Raw genomic sequence first — 17,849 nt, forward strand, 5'->3', positions numbered from 1 at the left:
TGAAGGGCGGGCGCTTGTTCGGCATGGAAATGTCATTTATGCATCCATTTCATGTATTAAACTCAAACATATTCGTTTGTTATAATCTAGTATTCAATAAATATAGACATAGCTTTCATAGCGAAAATGATGTTAAAGATTTCGACTCCACCCTAGAATTTGATTTCTTCATTGGTAACAATGTGACATCATTTATGATGGACATAGCTACTCAGCATATTTACCTATACCTCAGGAAAATCTAAAAATGCATAGTGAGCAGGAATTTGCAAGTATTAGACGTTTTAAGGAAATGGGTTACTTCAATGTCGGGTGATAGTCCGGACCTTAAGACTCCCGCTAGACTACAGGACTAGGCTAGGGGCTGATTTATTAGTAACCATATGTTTCTCTTCATGGCTAAATTCACTGTTATGAAATGCAACTTATACATGTAACAGAATACATTCGGCCTTAATTATATTAATATGTGTAAATACTTGTATGTTTATAATGCCATATAAAGACTACGTGGTTGGTCTCGGTGTATTAGATTAGCTAAGCTAATCATAGTTCAAATATCATTGGTCTGTATGCAAATGTGAACGCTGCCATTTTCGAGCACCTCAAAGATGGAGGTAAGATTCGTATGAAGGATATGAGTTACTTTCTGTGAATAACATCTATAAAAGGCTCGTTTTATTAAGATATCTTTAATATTCAGTATAACACGGGTATAAGTTTGCGGCAGCGGCGTTCTATTTCTATTTCGATGTATTTTCCCTGAGGATGTTTGTTATGATTGATCTGATTTATAAATAGATTAATCGCAGGTTTTACCATATATTGATGTTGTATATTGATTATGTATCAAACTCTCGATAGATACGCTTTGATTGTGTTATAGTTTATACATGTTTTACCGTGAGCGCCTCCTTGTTTTAAGTCTTTCTTATTCGTATATGTCGGCGAGAATCAGTAGAAAAAGTGGTTCCGGACCCGGTTTCACAAAAAAGGTGGAACTGAATTTTCGCTGTGTGCTGTTGGTTTCTTCATGTTTTCGATGAGGACGAGAATTAAATCATAACAGTTTTAAGCTTGAATTTACTCCTGAAGATGGCTTAAATGTTTCGTTAGCTTTTTACATGAAGCTTTTGTGCGACAAAATTTTTTCAGAGTTTAAACCTTTTCAATTGGAGTTACGCGTAGACGGCTTTTGCCGTCTTTGGCCTGTAAATTTGCACACCACTCTAAGCGATGATTGTCTATACGCCGATGGATAAGCAGATAAGCAGTATCGCGGCTTTCGTTTCCTAGAAACTGCCGGAATATTCTGATTGGAAATCAAATCTCGGCAGTAGAGATCGATGGAGGCTGTGTCGCTCTTTATACGGTGCCTGCTAGATTCTATAAATCAAATTCCTACTCTTTGTGCGTCTGCGTCTTGGGCACTTCAATCCCGTCGAGTACGAAGCTAAACGAATTTAACGCTGATTGTGATGAAATTTGTCTGAATTTACGCAGAGAATCGTTCGTTCGTATATAGGCCCTACTTAATACGCCTGGAGGGTTCTGTATTGTCGAGACTGTTGATGTATCAAATAACATTGTTAGTGATCTGCAGTAATCCGAAGTATCTCTGATCCGAGCCCCCGAAGGAATTATGAATGCAGAGTTTTAAAGCGATTTTTATGATGACGTCATGTTTTGAATATACTTTGATGTCGTGTATTGAAATGACTTGACCTACATCAATCTTTTTAAAATCGTTAACCCTTTCCTGCCGAATGCGTCGTTATTCCGGTCGCACTTTCCAGGATCTCTGCGGACAGTAAAGTGCTGCCCCCTAGATACTCACTACAATGAATGGTAGTTCATATTTCAGTCGGAAGATTGCAATATCATCGAAGTAAAGAATTTAACAGAGAATAGGGGTCAATAGAAAACACTTTGACCATGGCCGCAGTGAAGAAAGGCTGAACGAATGCGATATATGGTTTAATGAAGCGCTGAAGATAATAAAACACTAGTTTATCTTGTTATCGATATTCAATTGTCGATTATAATTTTTCCCGCCGATGCGCGATACATCGATACTCGTCCACATCGCATCTCGATGTGTGTCGAATAATTTGACGGATGGCTGCTTGTTCGTTCGTGCACTTGCTCGAGTTTATTTTCCGCTCTGTAGGGATTTGAAATCCGACGGAAGAAAAGCTGATTCATAAAAGGCCTGGTAGGTCTGATAACACCATCAGTTCGGTCTCTCTATTGTAATATACAGTCTTTTGTCATGCTAAGCGTCTGCTAAAGCAATTGTCATTAATCATCGGGTCTTCGATCGTTTAAGGGTAGTAAATTTTCTTACCATATTACTCATAGATTTGTCAGTTGGTTGTTTGAGTTGATGTAGTCAACTGCTACCCGATATTACACTCATTTTCTGCTCTCGTTTTCGGGATTGTTTTGTGACTGTGTAGTCTGTATGATTCAGATAGAACACTCAGTTCGGAGATGACCTCATCTTAGCGAAATAATTAGATTAAACGACGAAAAGATTGCACTCGTATATGTGTAATTGTGGAAGGCAGAAGCGAGTCCTGCTAGTGTATATGGGAAAAGGTTTCGGGCTGATTCATCGGTAACTAAATGTTTCTCTTCGAATTAGAATTGACGACAAAAAGACCGGACTGCTGCATGTGCATTCATGGAAATCCAACTAATCTAAGTGTCCTGGTGACTCGGACTTACTCGGTAGAATATTACAAGGATAGATCAGCTACGATTGGATTAGATACAAGAATCGTTTATGAAGTTGATTTTTTCCAAATAAACGGCCTCATCTGCTGGTATCGCTGCGGAGCTATAGAAACTGAACAATAACACTTGCGTCATGTCGCACTCTTACAAACTGGTTTTATTGATGAGGATCACGAATTGCTACATCATTGAAAAACGTCGCGCTTAATTCGTTTTGACCCAAATACAAGTGAATATTCACCTGACAAAGCTTTTTGAGAGAACGTTTTTTGGTTCGAAAATTCAAATACAGCCTTTTCAGTGGATGTCGGGATACATAAGGTAAACTATTCCTGCTTGACGCTTTTCATCGCGTGGTTTCAAATGGAGGGAAATTTAAAGCTGTGTAATGTGAGTTTCAGTTACGTCTGAGACGTGTGGCGATTTCAGTAGATTTAACGTTCGATCCCAGGCGTGATTGCGATATCGACGTCCAGTTCGATAGCGTCACACGACGTAATCGACAACGACGAAATACCAATAATCATTAGAATGATTTCGATCATCTAGGTGGCGTCGCTATACGCGGATTATGCGTGAAATTTCTCTGATTAGGCGGGAAAAAAATATCATATCCGTAAGAGCTGTAGACGTTACAGTGCGGCGACTGAGGAGTGTGTGTCGTCCTCATACGAGTTCAATGCACCCAATCAAGCTGTGTACGGAAGATTGATGAATCGAATACATAAACAGTTGATCCGGATTCATGTTCATGTTGAGATAAAGATACTGTTGAAGAAGTAGGAGACGAATGATGATCATCGCGCGCGCGCGCTAGTCATACATGAATCACAATTACATGAGCAGTCGTATTAAGACTATTCCGCGGCAGTTGCAGCGATTTATCACCGTTAAACCGACGACATTCCGTGCAAATCACGGCGATCGTATGAAAACAGTTGACGATTCAACAACCGCGACCGAGAGACAGAGATAGAGACAATCATCTTCTAATAGAGAAACAACCTCCGACAAACGACTATCTTCATTACAGCGAAATTACGGTTAAAGATAATACGCTTTTCGTACTGAAATTCTGAGATACTTCGATCGAAATAACTGTTAATCAAGTGCGTCTTAAAACGTCATCACGTCCACGTAATGATTTACGGATTATTCTACTCCCCGAGTTAGAACGTCATCGGGACGAGCGTGAAACTCGTAGGTGGTCTCATCGTTATCTGCTCCGGCAAATTCTTTCATCCGAAACCCCCGTTCAACTCGCGGCAAATTGAAATAGTTATGTCACGATAAATCGTTGTGTTTGAATGAACGTCGCGAGTACCGTTGAGAGAATTATTGAAGATAAATTGTAAATCTGCTGGGAATTTTTGAGTCTCTGTGTCTGTACGTTGCTAGCGTGGGCGGCAGCAGGCTGTTTCACTGTTTCGCTGTTTGTTCAAAGGCAACATTTTCAATCAATTATTCTTAATGGTCTCCGCAGTATCTGTTGTCATTGTCGCTGCACCGGAATTGTGTCAAGGTCGAGGCCACGCGGCTACCTGCGAGATGATGACGACGTGTCGTGGTTATTTTTGTAGACGATCGACCAATCGTACAGCTGACCCATACGTCTAACTAGCCGATAATATCGCGCCGCAATTAATCGCACGAAATCAAAGCCAAGATTCGTTTTGTCGCGTCGGTTCATTACTGATACATTGGAAGACTTTCATCGATAATTCAGCTCGCGAGATATATCAGAGATCTATACCAGTAAGTCGCCGGGTTTCAGACGGATTACACGCGCGCCATCGATGATGAAAAATGCCGTTTTCGGCCATATTTTCATGCGGTCGCTTCATGATCGTATCGACATTACCTGAAAACGGTGAACGTTCCTCACGGTGAACGCTCCTCACAGGGAACGCTGCTCACGTGTCGATGAGCTCCTCACGTACTGATCAGCGTCGTATTGCAGTTGATTAAAATGGATGATACAAAGCTCTTTAGATAATCAACTGAGTAGACGATTCGCTTAAACCGAACACATTTTCGTATAGATATTCGTCGAACGCAAGGTCGAAATGTTTATCAGGCGCCGGGGAAAGTTACCGATGAAGAAATCTTACGAGTTAAGACTTCATTTTCTTTTTAGTTTGGTTTTCATCGCTGGAAACTATTCAACGATCAGTTGAGTCTAGACTGCCGATAAAAAAAAACCCCGGGACTTAAACCGATAAGTTTACTCATAACGGAGTAAATCTGGAATGGTTTGTCGAGGAAATTGAACATTTGCTGCTGCGGGTAATTTAAAGGAAGCAATAGGAGCTGCTATTGGTGGTGTTACTGCCGAGTTGGTTGTTAGACTCAGCTACTCGGATCAGCAGTACGGCATCGGTTATCCGAATATTCTTCGGGATAACGGTTGTTACTTCAGGCGTTCTATATTTGTTAGCGGGATTTTCTATCGAAACCGAATGCGCGTGTCGACGCGTTTTTCGTTACCGGCGTCAAGAACTTCGGGAAAAGAGCAGTAGGCCAGCGGGTGAACTGTTTTATCTTATTACGTCAGATATATAAAGCGTTTTGATAAGGTTAGATTAGAAAAAAGTTTACCAGGAAAAACAGTGGAATGAACGTAGGAAGATATGGGCTTATCGGTTGACATATTCACTATGCGCGACGAGTGTTAATTTCTTATGACGCGAACGAACGAGACGCAGATCTCGGTAATTCCATCAAACAGTTATCAAGTAGAGTTTGTTAACGATGTTGAAGAGGCTGAAACGACTTCATTCGTTTCGGTATTAACCTAGATCATCGAGAGGAAATTCCGAATTCGCTTCTCGGAAAACATCTTTAGTTTTAAGATTTTGCAGTTATTTATCGCTTGCGCGTAATATTCTCGAGACTGAAGGATAAAGCGCGTCCGCATGTACTAATATCGAAAGAGTTATTGATGTGAGAATACCCTGACTATACGCGACATGGATTTACTGGCGCGTGTAGTCTGCTGTAAAAAACCTCTCGGACCGTATGCAAATGCTATCGGAATAGAACCTATCGGGTAAGTTATTGATGGCGCAATCATAGAACATTTATCGATTATCGCCGGCTATTTTCGGTAGAAATCTAGATTACATTGAAAATAGATGATGATATACACAGCAGCAGCAGCAGCAGCAGCAGCAGCGGTAGTGGTAGTAGGTCAAGGAGATGTCTAGTAATTCTATAGGTTTTTGACTTCAGTTGTGAATTCTCGCAAAAAATAACGCAATTCCAAAGCTTTTTGCCTTAATGTGAATCGATCGATTTGACAAGTGTGAAGTTTATGAAAAATATATGTATGAATCTGACAGGTGGATTTAATGCTCGTAAATCAGTCGAGGAGCTCGATCTCTGTATTTCTGTTCTAAATTTACTTCATAATTATACCCTGAACAGTGACGATGGTAATGTGATCTGTACCGGCGCTGCGCCGCTGCCGCCGCCGCCGTCAATGTCTATGGTTTCTCTGGTATTCAGTCCGCACACCTGACATTTCCTTCATCCAGACATCAGAGTTTTTACAGGTGTCACTCATTTGGCTATATTTAGTGATTTTCGAGAAAACTAACTTGAATGTTTATGGACACTTGTAAAATAACACATATGTGCCGCTTAATATTGTCAACAACAAATAATATAATATGAATTATATAATATTATGGATCAGTGAAGTATTTCGATTTTGAATGTATTGATAATCGAGTTGAAGTGACCAGCAACCGGTCTGGCCCTGATATATTGATGCAAAGTGCACATCCTCTCAGAATAGTTATCAAAATTTATTTTAAAAAAAAAACAAAATCAGAAATATAGCTGCAAAGCAGCGATAACGGGTTTTCTGGATGCATGTGATCGAAAGGAAAAATTAATTACCGGGTATTTGATGGAAAAAATAAAATGAGATGATTTGGATATTATCGGAGCAATCCTCTGTTTGGTTGAATGGTCTAACCCCAGTATAGTCCCCCGTGATTTGGAAATTCTCGGAGCCCTCCTTTATTTACTTACTAAATGACGTCACAAACTGTTATTTCGCCGGTGCTTGTTGTTTAAAAATTCAATTCAATTCTTTATTTACAGTAACCTAATAAGTAATTTTAAGTTTCAAATAGGATGGAAAGTACATTCAGACAATCTGTTGGTTCAGAGAGACCGTTGTTACAGTATCAATTTATACATTTCGTTTCGAAGCTGTCAGTTGCCGAATCTGAATGAAGAATTTTATTCGATGAAATCGGCGGAAAATATATAATAATAATAATCAACAGAATTTCAAGAGGGTTTTCGACGAAAGTCAGAAAACCCTAATTAAGATGCCAAAATTTATAGTTATAGTTGTTATTTTGAAACACTAATAGTGATGATGTTCAATTCATACTGAACCCCCTAAATAACGCAAGGTATCAATGTTTATAAACATTATTATAACGGTTGGCATAAAAAATGAAGTTATACCATGCTGCGTCAATTTGTGAAAATGAATGTTAACAAATTGATTATCAAGGTGATTAAGGTAGTCTCAACTAGGACTCTTCATGTGACTGTTTCAATGATGTCGTTGATAGGTTTACTGTCATTAATGAATGAATATCCGTGAAGAACGTTCTGATTAGATTTGGTATAAATCGTGATATTTGTGTTGATTCTACTGTGGTGTGTGTCGTCAGGTTTATACACGGAGAGAAGATTTATTCAGTTAATGTAAGCAGTGTGAGTGTAGGAACCGTCATTTCCTCGGACGATGGTCACTGCACTAATGCAAAGCTTAGTCGTAAAGCTGTGAAATTTATTGTACATTTCCAGTGCGGTTGACTTGTATTACTTTCTCGATGAAATGAGCGTCTATTTGGAGAAATCTACTGCGAGCTTCGAATGTCTACGTCATTACTGCTCGAGTTGCGCATTTGAAAGCAATATTTGTTGGGATCGTGACAAATCTAATCATAACCGTTACAGTGATTGAAGACCATTTTTATTTCCTGATTTAGAAGAAACGCATCAAAACCTATTTCCATCTTTGTTTTCATTTTTTGTTTATTTTTGGCGTTCGAGGTATATTTATGACTCGTTAGCCGTGACATGTAATTAATAGAAATGGATATTGAGTCGAGGTGTGGCAGTAATCGCGCTTCCTCCGATTGTCGTTTCTAATTTTGATCGGTGTTGCCTCCGCAATCCTTGAGAACATCTCTCCCTGTCAACACGATAGACCGAGGCAGGACATTTCTTGAAAAGGTTATTTCTCTTACCAGGTTTTATCTCGGCCCGAATTGTTCCAAGTAGTTTTTCATTTCTCCGAATTCATAAAACTCGATAGCGGTAATAATCATTTTTGCCTTATTCCTAAAACTGCTCGTATTTGGTGTATAGATTATGAATAAAGTGACCGCTGCAGCCTTATTACTGCATCTACTAAACTCATCTTCACTAAGAACATGCATTATCGCTGGTTGTTCGGCATTGTGGGCGTAGTATATCTATTCTCCATCACGATATGTAAAGTCTTTGGCGGCGGTCGCTGGTGGCATCGGTATTCTCCGTCATGCTGTCAGTATCAGTGGTTGGATTTTAGTTTGATTAATCTCATTGTCAGATTGGGTCAGAATTGATGGTAAACCATGAATAATTCATTTTATGTATCGCTGATGGTCCCTACGTGGTATTATACACTTGGCTTTTACAGCCAAACTTTGCACCGGAGACTTCAATGGCTATTAGTATCATTGAAATGAATGATGTCTGTTTGATTATGATGGATGTTGTTTGTGATAAGTTTGGTCATTGTTGGAGTACTGAACTGTCTTCCCCGATCTACGAGCATAGCTCTTTCCTCAAGGTTTGATTTTTTCAATTTTAGAGAGTATCTTAATCTAAGGAATACTAGATCCTCAAATTTCAGTTTCCCCAGCAAATTAAAGTTTGTTATGCCAGTTTGCCTTTGATTTAAGTTCGCAATCAAGAGAAGTATTTAATCAATTTCTTCTAACGTGGTGGAATCAAAAATTTCTTTTATTGTCGTCCAGATAGTTTCATTTCAATTTTTGGTTTTCCAACAAAAAAATCTAGTACACTCTGCGGATACCGGGCCTTGCTTCTACTCTCATTGGCTCGGATGCGTTGCATATTTTGTTAAATCATCACAAATACTCGACATGCATGACTATTACCAGTATAATCAGTAGTCACTAATTGTGGTGGATTTTTTTGTGTGGTTTTTGTTGTAAGCCACGCCCAACAACAAATGATTATTACCACCACCAGCACGCGCTGCTGAAAAACATCGCAATTGAATTCGCTTGAAACCTGCGGCGAAATTCACATCTAAATTTAGGCCCATTTATCAAGAAGCCTAATTGATTCACGGAATGGTTGCTTCGTTTTCCTTATAAAGCTTCTCGCTTGCTTGATCCTTGACTTTGCCTTCGGTCATGTTGTTACTGTACTAGGACACTGATTAATGAAAGCCTATAAATAGAAGAATTGATTTGTCACTGGATGGGAGAGAGAGGTCAACTAGTGATTTCTTATTTCCGTACGGAATACCAATTCTTTTTATCGTTAAACTCCTATTTTTGTAGTGATCGATGCCAACAGTCACACACACTATCTCAAGGAGAATCTGACGATTTCAGTAAATGAGAAAATACATGATTTCAATTATGCTGTATTGAGTTTTATTTGAAATGCGTGGATATTTTTTTGTAGTCCTTTGACTGATTTATCGCGATAGTCTGTACAGTTTGTGTATGATTTAGTTGTTGTAACTTGATGAATCTTCATACATTAATTCAGTATTAAATCCATATAAATCATTGCCAGTGTTATTATCAATAACCGGAGTCTAGAGGAATGTTGATTAGATCGCGCTCTCGTAGTGTGTTTATCCTCAGGGAATACTGATGAACTGACTCTGTATTTGTGCATTGAATATTCAAATGCTTTTACTTGAATTTTCATTCCTCGCCTCATGTTATTCAGAATGTTCTGAATTAAATTAGTCCGCGTTAAGACCACATTCTGGACCAATTAAGACCGACCGAAAAAGGCCGATCGATGTCTCAGAACACACCATTTCTTTTTTGAGTGAATAGAATCTTTGCTTTGATTGTTTGTCGATAAGAGTGTTGGCCTATCTGGACTAGTGATAGCAGCGGATTTAGAAACGTGATTTGGTCCGCTCTTAATTGGTCCATTCCATGAATGGACCAGTTGTATTTGAGCGATTGTTTGAATGCGGCTTTATTCCGAAGTACTGAAACATTAGACTGTTGTTAAGGACGACAAAGATCAAGTTTCTTGTATAAATATCAGCCTAGTCGTTGAATACCTTGTTTTCAGGTTTGAAAGAGCATTGCAATAATAATTGTACCTGGATATCCTTGGGAATTGTCTGAAGTGTCATATAAACTCTGTATGAAATGAAAACCTACAACTGATCTTTTATGAAAATGAAACCATACATTTTACAGTGACACAATAAATCCAGGCAGTATGAAAAGTGAGCATTTTTAAGCGAATCAAAAGCTTGTGATGTATATATGTACCGTATATATATATGAAAGAGAGTTTATTGAGATATCAAGATCTATGTATGTCCTCAGCATTGCTTGATTATTTTCTGTTACAAAAACATTTAATAAACTTCATTTTGAAATCTCATTTGCATGCTTGAATTTGCCACGCTTATTTCGACATCTGAAAAAGTCTTGAAACCTTTAAATTCGAGAAATTTCTCAGCCTTTCTGCCTCTCATAACTTGAGACTGTTCTACGTTGAGCAGATGAATGTAGATCAAGGTTTATAGCTTCGCCAACTGGATCTCTATCAGTGGGGAACATTACGAGCTGCAGTAGATCATTTTAAGAATGTTTTACTCATCTCTCACACATCACTTGTGTGTTCACCTGAATAAAGACTCTATGTTGAGTAACCAAAATCCAGTAATCTATGGGAACACTGAGGGATATACTAGTATAGACGAAATGTACATTTAGGAATGAGGTTTCCATTTTTCAATAGATCTTTATCTTCTCTTTCTAATATCGGAAGCTCAGTGTTTAGCTGACTGCGATGACTGCGCAAGTTGACTCAATGTGTTTTAATTATCACCGTTTCGAAATCAAATCATGTGAATTATTGAAAACCGTGTTTAAAATGATGCAACACTTTTAATCGAATTTCACTTACGAGAAGAAGCGGTAGTTGCAGTAGTTGTGTTATGGAGATGTACAATTTAATGTTTCATTATGTAAAGGAATTAATACGACTGACTGAAAGACTTTGTGAATAATGTTTTCTTTTTTGAATATTTTCTAGCTTTGGTAAGCGTACGGCCGGATGTAATCGAAGACAAAATGAGTGTCTTGTGCTGGAGCCTTCAGACATGGTTGTTGTAAGTACGCTTAAAACCACTCCTCTCACTGTCAGTCGATAATAGAATTTTTAAAATTCAGCTTCAGTTTTATTTTTCGAATAATAGGCGTACATCCGGTGCAATGACCCATTGACAATTCATCCTCAGGCCTGGAAAAACCAGGAATTAATACTGGTTCAAAATATTGACTTTATCATCAGTTTTGATAATATTCGTGTACATTCAGTTCATTTAATGAGGAAGTAAGGGATAGATAATTGCGATTTCACCGAAATCGATCCATTTTAGGGACAATTTATTCAACCACGATGACCATATTCGTATCTCATGGATGTTTTGTTCTATACAAAAAAGTAAAACGAGCTGAATTTCAGTGTGTATAAATCGGGCGACGCGGAAGTTATTTCACAGTTTCTGTTCATCAATAACAGTATCCGTTCATGATTCGTTAGATAGAAGCTGAAGTTCCGATGAAAACGAGTTTTGTTTTTTATTCTATTTGAAAGTATCATCGGCGGATATTTTTAGATCGGTTCGTCGAGAATCGTGGATCATAATTGCTAGAACATTTTGACATTTAAGCGCCGTTGACGTCAATTCAAACTATTTAAGAATTGGAGATACATATAGATTTTCTTCACTTCGTAATTGAACTACGCATCTTCAATTTTTGCGGAGATTGATACAGTTTGTAATCAGGCATTATCATGGCTGAGTATCTGCCGTTAGGAGACAGGGTCGCGGCGGCCCTCGGAGATTACAGCAGGGTCGCGGTGGCTCCCGGAGATTACAGTAGGGTCGCTGTGGCTCCCGGAGATTACAGCAGGGTCGTGGTGGCTCCCGGAGGAGATTACGACTGGGTTGCCACAGCTGCCTGCGAACCGTCCAACAACGATGAAAAGAGTATCACGTTGTCTCTGTCAATTCCTCGTAATTCTACTGTGTCCATCGAGCTAAAACAGGTATGAAAACCGTCTGATTTTGTCATATCTTCAGTTGATATCCCTTCAGGAGAGGTTCCTGGTGCAAACCGATATCTCATTTTCAAATGAACTCATAAAGTTGGGTGGAAAGATTCCACCCGAAACGTAAGAAAAAAGGAATAACAGTTGTCTATATTGATATTGTGGGTTTTCTCTCAAAGGTATGAAAATCTTTTTGAGACGATATCGCGTAATTCTAGAGGACAATAGAAAGATAGAAAGTACGATAAAAGATGACTAGGTATTAATGAAATTAATCAGTGAGTTGATCCTATCAATGCAGGTTTTATTTGAGTATGCGTCTGTCCGATGTTGTTAGTATTCACGCTCGTCCTGTAATTACAGTTCACGTCTTTGGCAGAAATTCAGCGCAATCGCTTGCGGCGTTTTGCCGAGTTGTCTCTGATGTTCATCGACGACCTCGATTAACCCACCGGTAGTTGATACGTCGTCGTGTCACTCGAGGGGGTCGTATCGCGCCGCAACATCTCTCTAACTCAAACTGTCTCTATCGATCTATTTAAAATTTGACAGCTTGGATTTTTTCGGGAGAGATCTTTTTAGGGAACAGATGGTCTTTATCAGTTTTTTCATCAGAGGAATAAGAACAAACTTAGGGATTCAGTTACACAGTTGTGAGTTAGAGTTAACTCCGAACGCAGGATTCAGTTACACAATTGTGAGTTAGAGTTAACTCTGAACTCAGGATTCAGTTACACAGTTGTGAGTGAGAGTTAACTCCTGAGTTAATAGAGTCAAATCTTAACTCATTGAGTTAATAGAGTCAAATCTTAACTCATTGAGTTAATAGAGTCAAATCTTAACTCATTGAGTTAATAGAGTCAAATCTAACTCATTGTGGAATGAGTCCTGGGACGAAGCAAGTCTCTGCGTTTATCAAATTCAGTATGACTTTCAGAGGTTTTTCTCGGATACGTCTCGTTAATGTTTATTTTTTGAGATAAACCGGTCACCATTCATATTCATGTAGGACGTATTGTGATATGCAGTACGTATTTTGATAAGCAGTACGGTGAGTTCCTCCGATAAGCAGAACGGTCGGTCTCTTGTCGACGACAGTTTGTCGATATCGATAACGCCGCTCTGTTCGACCGACCGAGGTGGCTGACACAAATCGTGGCAGATTTCCAATAACTTTGGACACCGTCGTCGTCGTCGGTTTCTTGTATTCTTGCATAGATATTCAGGCACATTTTTGTCCTAATGATATTTACTGACCTGGATCCAGTGTGATAGTTGACCTGGATCCAGTGTGATAGTTGACCTGGATCCAGTGCGATAGTTGACCTGGATCCAGTGCGATAGTTGACCTGGATCCAGTGCGATAGTTGACCTGGATCCAGTGCGATAGTTGACCTGATGCCGAAACTGTACCGGAGTCAGTTTGATTCAAACCTTTTGTTTTATTAGCGGGGATTGTCTATTTGATCGGTAGATTGGATTTGGTATCTCGTATAGACCTACCTCACCTGCCGGGAATGATACAAGGGGTTTGATTTTTAAATTGGATGTTGAAATACAGATATAGTCTGATGATCAGTTGAATCAGAGTTTTGGTTCATGTAAACAATCTTCCATCCAGCCTGAACTTGCGAGCCACTGATCAGGGATAAGTTGTTGCTTTCCTATTTCGTCATTTCGTTGTGATAATTGAAATTCACCCCCTATCATGTTTTATCTGTTGTGCCCTCGTGTCGCTCCCAGTTGGTTCGCTCCGCGTCTCGGTAGCGAGCAGAACGAAACACGGTTTCGCGATTAAATCTATCACGGTTCACTGAACGGATTATACCGTCATTAAATAGTTAACACCGAGTCAGACGCCGCCAGGCAGACGTTCTATCACCGTTCGTTCTCACACGAGTTCTTCGTTTTTCAGCGAAGAACTACAACAATTTTTCCCACTTCCAACATTTCATCTGTTGATTTCGGTGTTCAGCGTCTGATAGAATGATGCGACGAGACAATCTGAACACCGCGTTAACTCGAATGTCTTTGATGATCTTTTAAGTCGCGAAGATGCGTTTGAAATCTTTGTCTCCGATACGCTTACTCTCTTTGACTGGAAAGTCAGGGAAATCCTTTCTTTAGATAAGTCAGGGAATATTCAGAGAATTTTGCACAAAAATCAGGAACAAGATTGCTAGATCAAGCGTAAAATCAAACGGTTTTCTTCTATATCTTACATATTTGGCAGCCATCAATGCCTTAGATAATGATTGGATCAATGTACATAAATAGTCAGGGAAAAAGCAGGTTAAATGAAAGTAGCCACTGTTACAAATGTCTTTGATCTTTTACGTCTAGAAGATGCAAGTGAAATATTGTCATCTCTGATGCACATGTGCGCTGCTGACAACTCTCTGAGATCAGAAGTGAAAAACTTATAGATGACGTCACATTCACACGATCATCATCATCGTCGTCATCGTCGTCACTACGAGATGATTTTTATCTGTCATAGAGGAAGAAGATGATGATGATGAGGAGGGATTATTCCCATCACGTTGTTCAGTTGTGAATGAAGAGCTATTTTTATTCGTTGAACTCATGTATTTCGTGTCTCGTGTTGTTTCGGTATTTTTAGCCGATTTGATCAGTGATTGATCGTCTGTGGTCATGACGAACTAGTCGAACACTTTCATCGCACGTTCATGATCTGATGTTTAATCCGTCCATTCAATGAGATGATGTTGATAATGTCGACTATTTCACTGAGCTGTGGCCGATAATGACGTCAATTTTGTTTTGCCTACGCACGATCAGTCGTTTTTGATGATGATGATGATGAAATATTCCACCCCGGTTCCGGTTTTCAACTAAACAAAGAATTCGTTCATTTGAAAATGTTTTTTGCTGCGCAATTTAATTTTGATGTTGAACGGAAGAAGTTGGAAAGTTAGAAGGAAACATTACTAAAAGAATGAAGTGCTAGGCGCTAGTTCTATAATTACTACTCATTTTAGAAACTGCTCCATGTAGGATCAATATCACTATTGGCCGAGGTTTTCATAAAGATATTTATTCATAAACATATTGTAGTGTACACAGTCATTCAGTAGCTTCTCTCATTACCTAAACCCCTCCCGGTTCATAATAGGAAAAAATGAATGATACAGTTTGATTGTGTCTGTGTTTGTGTGACAAACATTGCGAGAGGGTCACTGTGTCAAAGCTTGTCATAGAATTCCATAAGCAATTAACAGTATACTAATTAGTAATTATGTAATTAAGCTGCTGTGTGTGTATGTATGTAACACACATGTCATAGTTTAATTGGATTATGGTGTTTTTGCTGTGTTGAAGAAGGAACTGGATACCACAGTTCACAGGAGTAATAGATACTGCTGGTGATGATGATTCCGAGGCCTCCGTGGCTGATCAGACAGGTTTCTATCATTCCTAATGACAAGGGTTTTCTGAGTTTATTTTTCCTGCGTTTACCTGACTAATGTTTGTGATTGCTCACATATTCAGACTAGGTTTTGGTTACGTTTCCGCTGTTACGGTCAATTTCAACGTTACTAAGTCTAGAAGATATACAATATCTGTGTAAGATGAATACGTCAGGGAAATCCTGCAACATTTCAACCAAAGATGTAAAATTTCTAGAATCAAAGGTTCATATTCATATATTTTACCTATAGAATATATATCGAGCTCAAATGTATAAACCTTTTACTCTTAACATCTTAGGCTGAATTATTGCGTGATTTCCCTTCATTGTTACTGTATTCATAAATATTTTGATGAATCAGTCGGTGTTCATCGAATTGTGATTTAGAATTTCAATCTGGCTGTCTTGTATTTCTCGCTGTATTCATTAAGCGTCGTATTACTGATATGAAATTTAGACCGCAACATCCGCAATTTGGTTTGAATAATCTTTCGACGGTCTGTGGCAGACTGCATCCGCCGCCTAGACGTCTATTCAAAACATGATATTTAAAAACGAAATTAATTAAAGAGAAGTTGTTTTATCCGCTAGACACAATTTAGATCATCGAGCGGATGGTGTTTTTGTAAATGATTGAAGTCAACGTTTCTTTTTGTTTTTCATCATCTCTTAGATCGACTATCCAGAGGTACATATGAAACCGACTCAACACTTGGCAACATGCGCGAATATGGATAACTACGCCAATAATGACAACGTTAGGATGCCTCCTCCGCCGCACAGTAGGGGGCGCCTCTGCTCTGACCCTTACGCAGATCAGGTATTTATAACAAACGTAGGAAATCATTTATTCAATTTGGTTATGTTCATTTTTGGTGCGTCTACAAACCTGTCAATCATACCAGCACGAACTGCCTGGAACGAAACACGGGGTTTGATTTGAGATGGAATGATGTCTATGGTTGTAAGGTTTTTGTATGTTGTTATTTTCAGTTGGAGTTGCAGGTTCCGCCGAATCGTAACGAGCATTTTTTACACGCCGAACACGTAACTCATAAACGTAACTCACGAGCGAGCGATACGTCCAGCGCGTACTCCGGTAGCGATATGATGCAATCGTCGATCGACGATCAAGAATTACCGATCGACGTCGATCTAAACACGGCTCTCGTCATCGACTCCGATGATGAAGATGTTTACAGTCAAGAGATGAACGAGGTTATTATCATTCTATCGTGATTATCCAAACCCTCTTACAATATTATTCCTGAAGTCTCTTAAGGCACCAAACAGAATATAGAAAAAAGACATATATACAATTGAAGTATAATAAAACAGGGCGACCACTGACCTGAATATCCTGGAAAACTCGAGAAAAACTCAGGGAATCTGACAAAATTTTACAAAAAAAACCTGGAAAAACTCGCAGAATTTGTAAATTGATGGAAAGTGGCCTCCTTTTAAGACAATGTAGAATCGAATCAAATAAGACAGTAACTAGATTACAGTGATAATCTATTCAGCGTTTCTGTTATTTTTGAAGATCGTTCGATGAATTTCTCCTGTTTTTATTGTTATTTAGTCTATTCACGTTCGCGACACGGTAAGAGAATGTTTGGAGAAAGACCCCGCCGATCGAACTGAAGACGATATCGAAGTTCTTTTAGAGTTCATGCAACATTTTAACGTAAGTAACACACGTACTCAACGACCCTATTGAAAGTGAATCGTTAATCTATATCGTATATCACCTATCGTATATCACCTATCGTATCGTACTGTGCCAGTGATCAGTAAGGATTCTATCTATATTGAAATATTTTTCAATGAATAGCAAATTAAGGGTCAGCGGCAGATCCAGGGTCCAAATCTGACGACCACTTCACAAAAAAACGAAAAGGCATGAACTTTTTCTGCCTTTTACGAGAAGGGTATTTAAGAGTATGTTATGTGAGGCACCCTGGTTCACGACGCCCCTGATTGTCGGTCAGTTCAGGATCTTGACCGATGACATTTTTCATACATTATCTCGCCATAAGTCGATTAACACGTTTTAAATGTTGTGCAATAGGCTTTTTCCTGTACGAATATGACCCTCGCGACGAGAAGGGAATTCTGCGCGGTGATGGTTTTTGCCGTTGTTGAGAAAGCAGGAACGATCGTTATGAATGACGGGGAAGAGCTCGACTCCTGGTCGGTCATTCTAAACGGTCAAGTCGAAGTCATCCGACCGAACGGCACGACGGACATCCTAGAAATGGGGTCAAGGTGTGTATTTGATTTTTTAGCCCATCCTTTTGTAACTCCA

At 39.1% G+C, this 17,849-nt stretch overlaps 1 protein-coding gene across 2 annotated transcripts in view; it reads left to right on the top strand.

Annotated features, from left to right (window-relative positions):
* Positions 1-17,849, top strand: part of LOC141904653 (rap guanine nucleotide exchange factor 6-like) — a 47,482-nt gene that overhangs the window by 14,840 nt on the left and 14,793 nt on the right. For both annotated transcript variants that reach the window (XM_074793285.1, XM_074793284.1), the window contains exons 4-8: positions 11,086-11,161; positions 16,215-16,361; positions 16,535-16,759; positions 17,124-17,228; positions 17,613-17,809. In XM_074793285.1, coding sequence (XP_074649386.1) covers positions 11,086-11,161; positions 16,215-16,361; positions 16,535-16,759; positions 17,124-17,228; positions 17,613-17,809 — 750 coding nt within the window. The remainder of the gene's footprint in view (positions 1-11,085; positions 11,162-16,214; positions 16,362-16,534; positions 16,760-17,123; positions 17,229-17,612; positions 17,810-17,849) is intronic.

This window comes from Tubulanus polymorphus, chromosome 4 (assembly GCF_964204645.1).
Source record: "Tubulanus polymorphus chromosome 4, tnTubPoly1.2, whole genome shotgun sequence".
Lineage (NCBI taxonomy): Eukaryota > Metazoa > Nemertea > Palaeonemertea > Tubulaniformes > Tubulanidae > Tubulanus > Tubulanus polymorphus.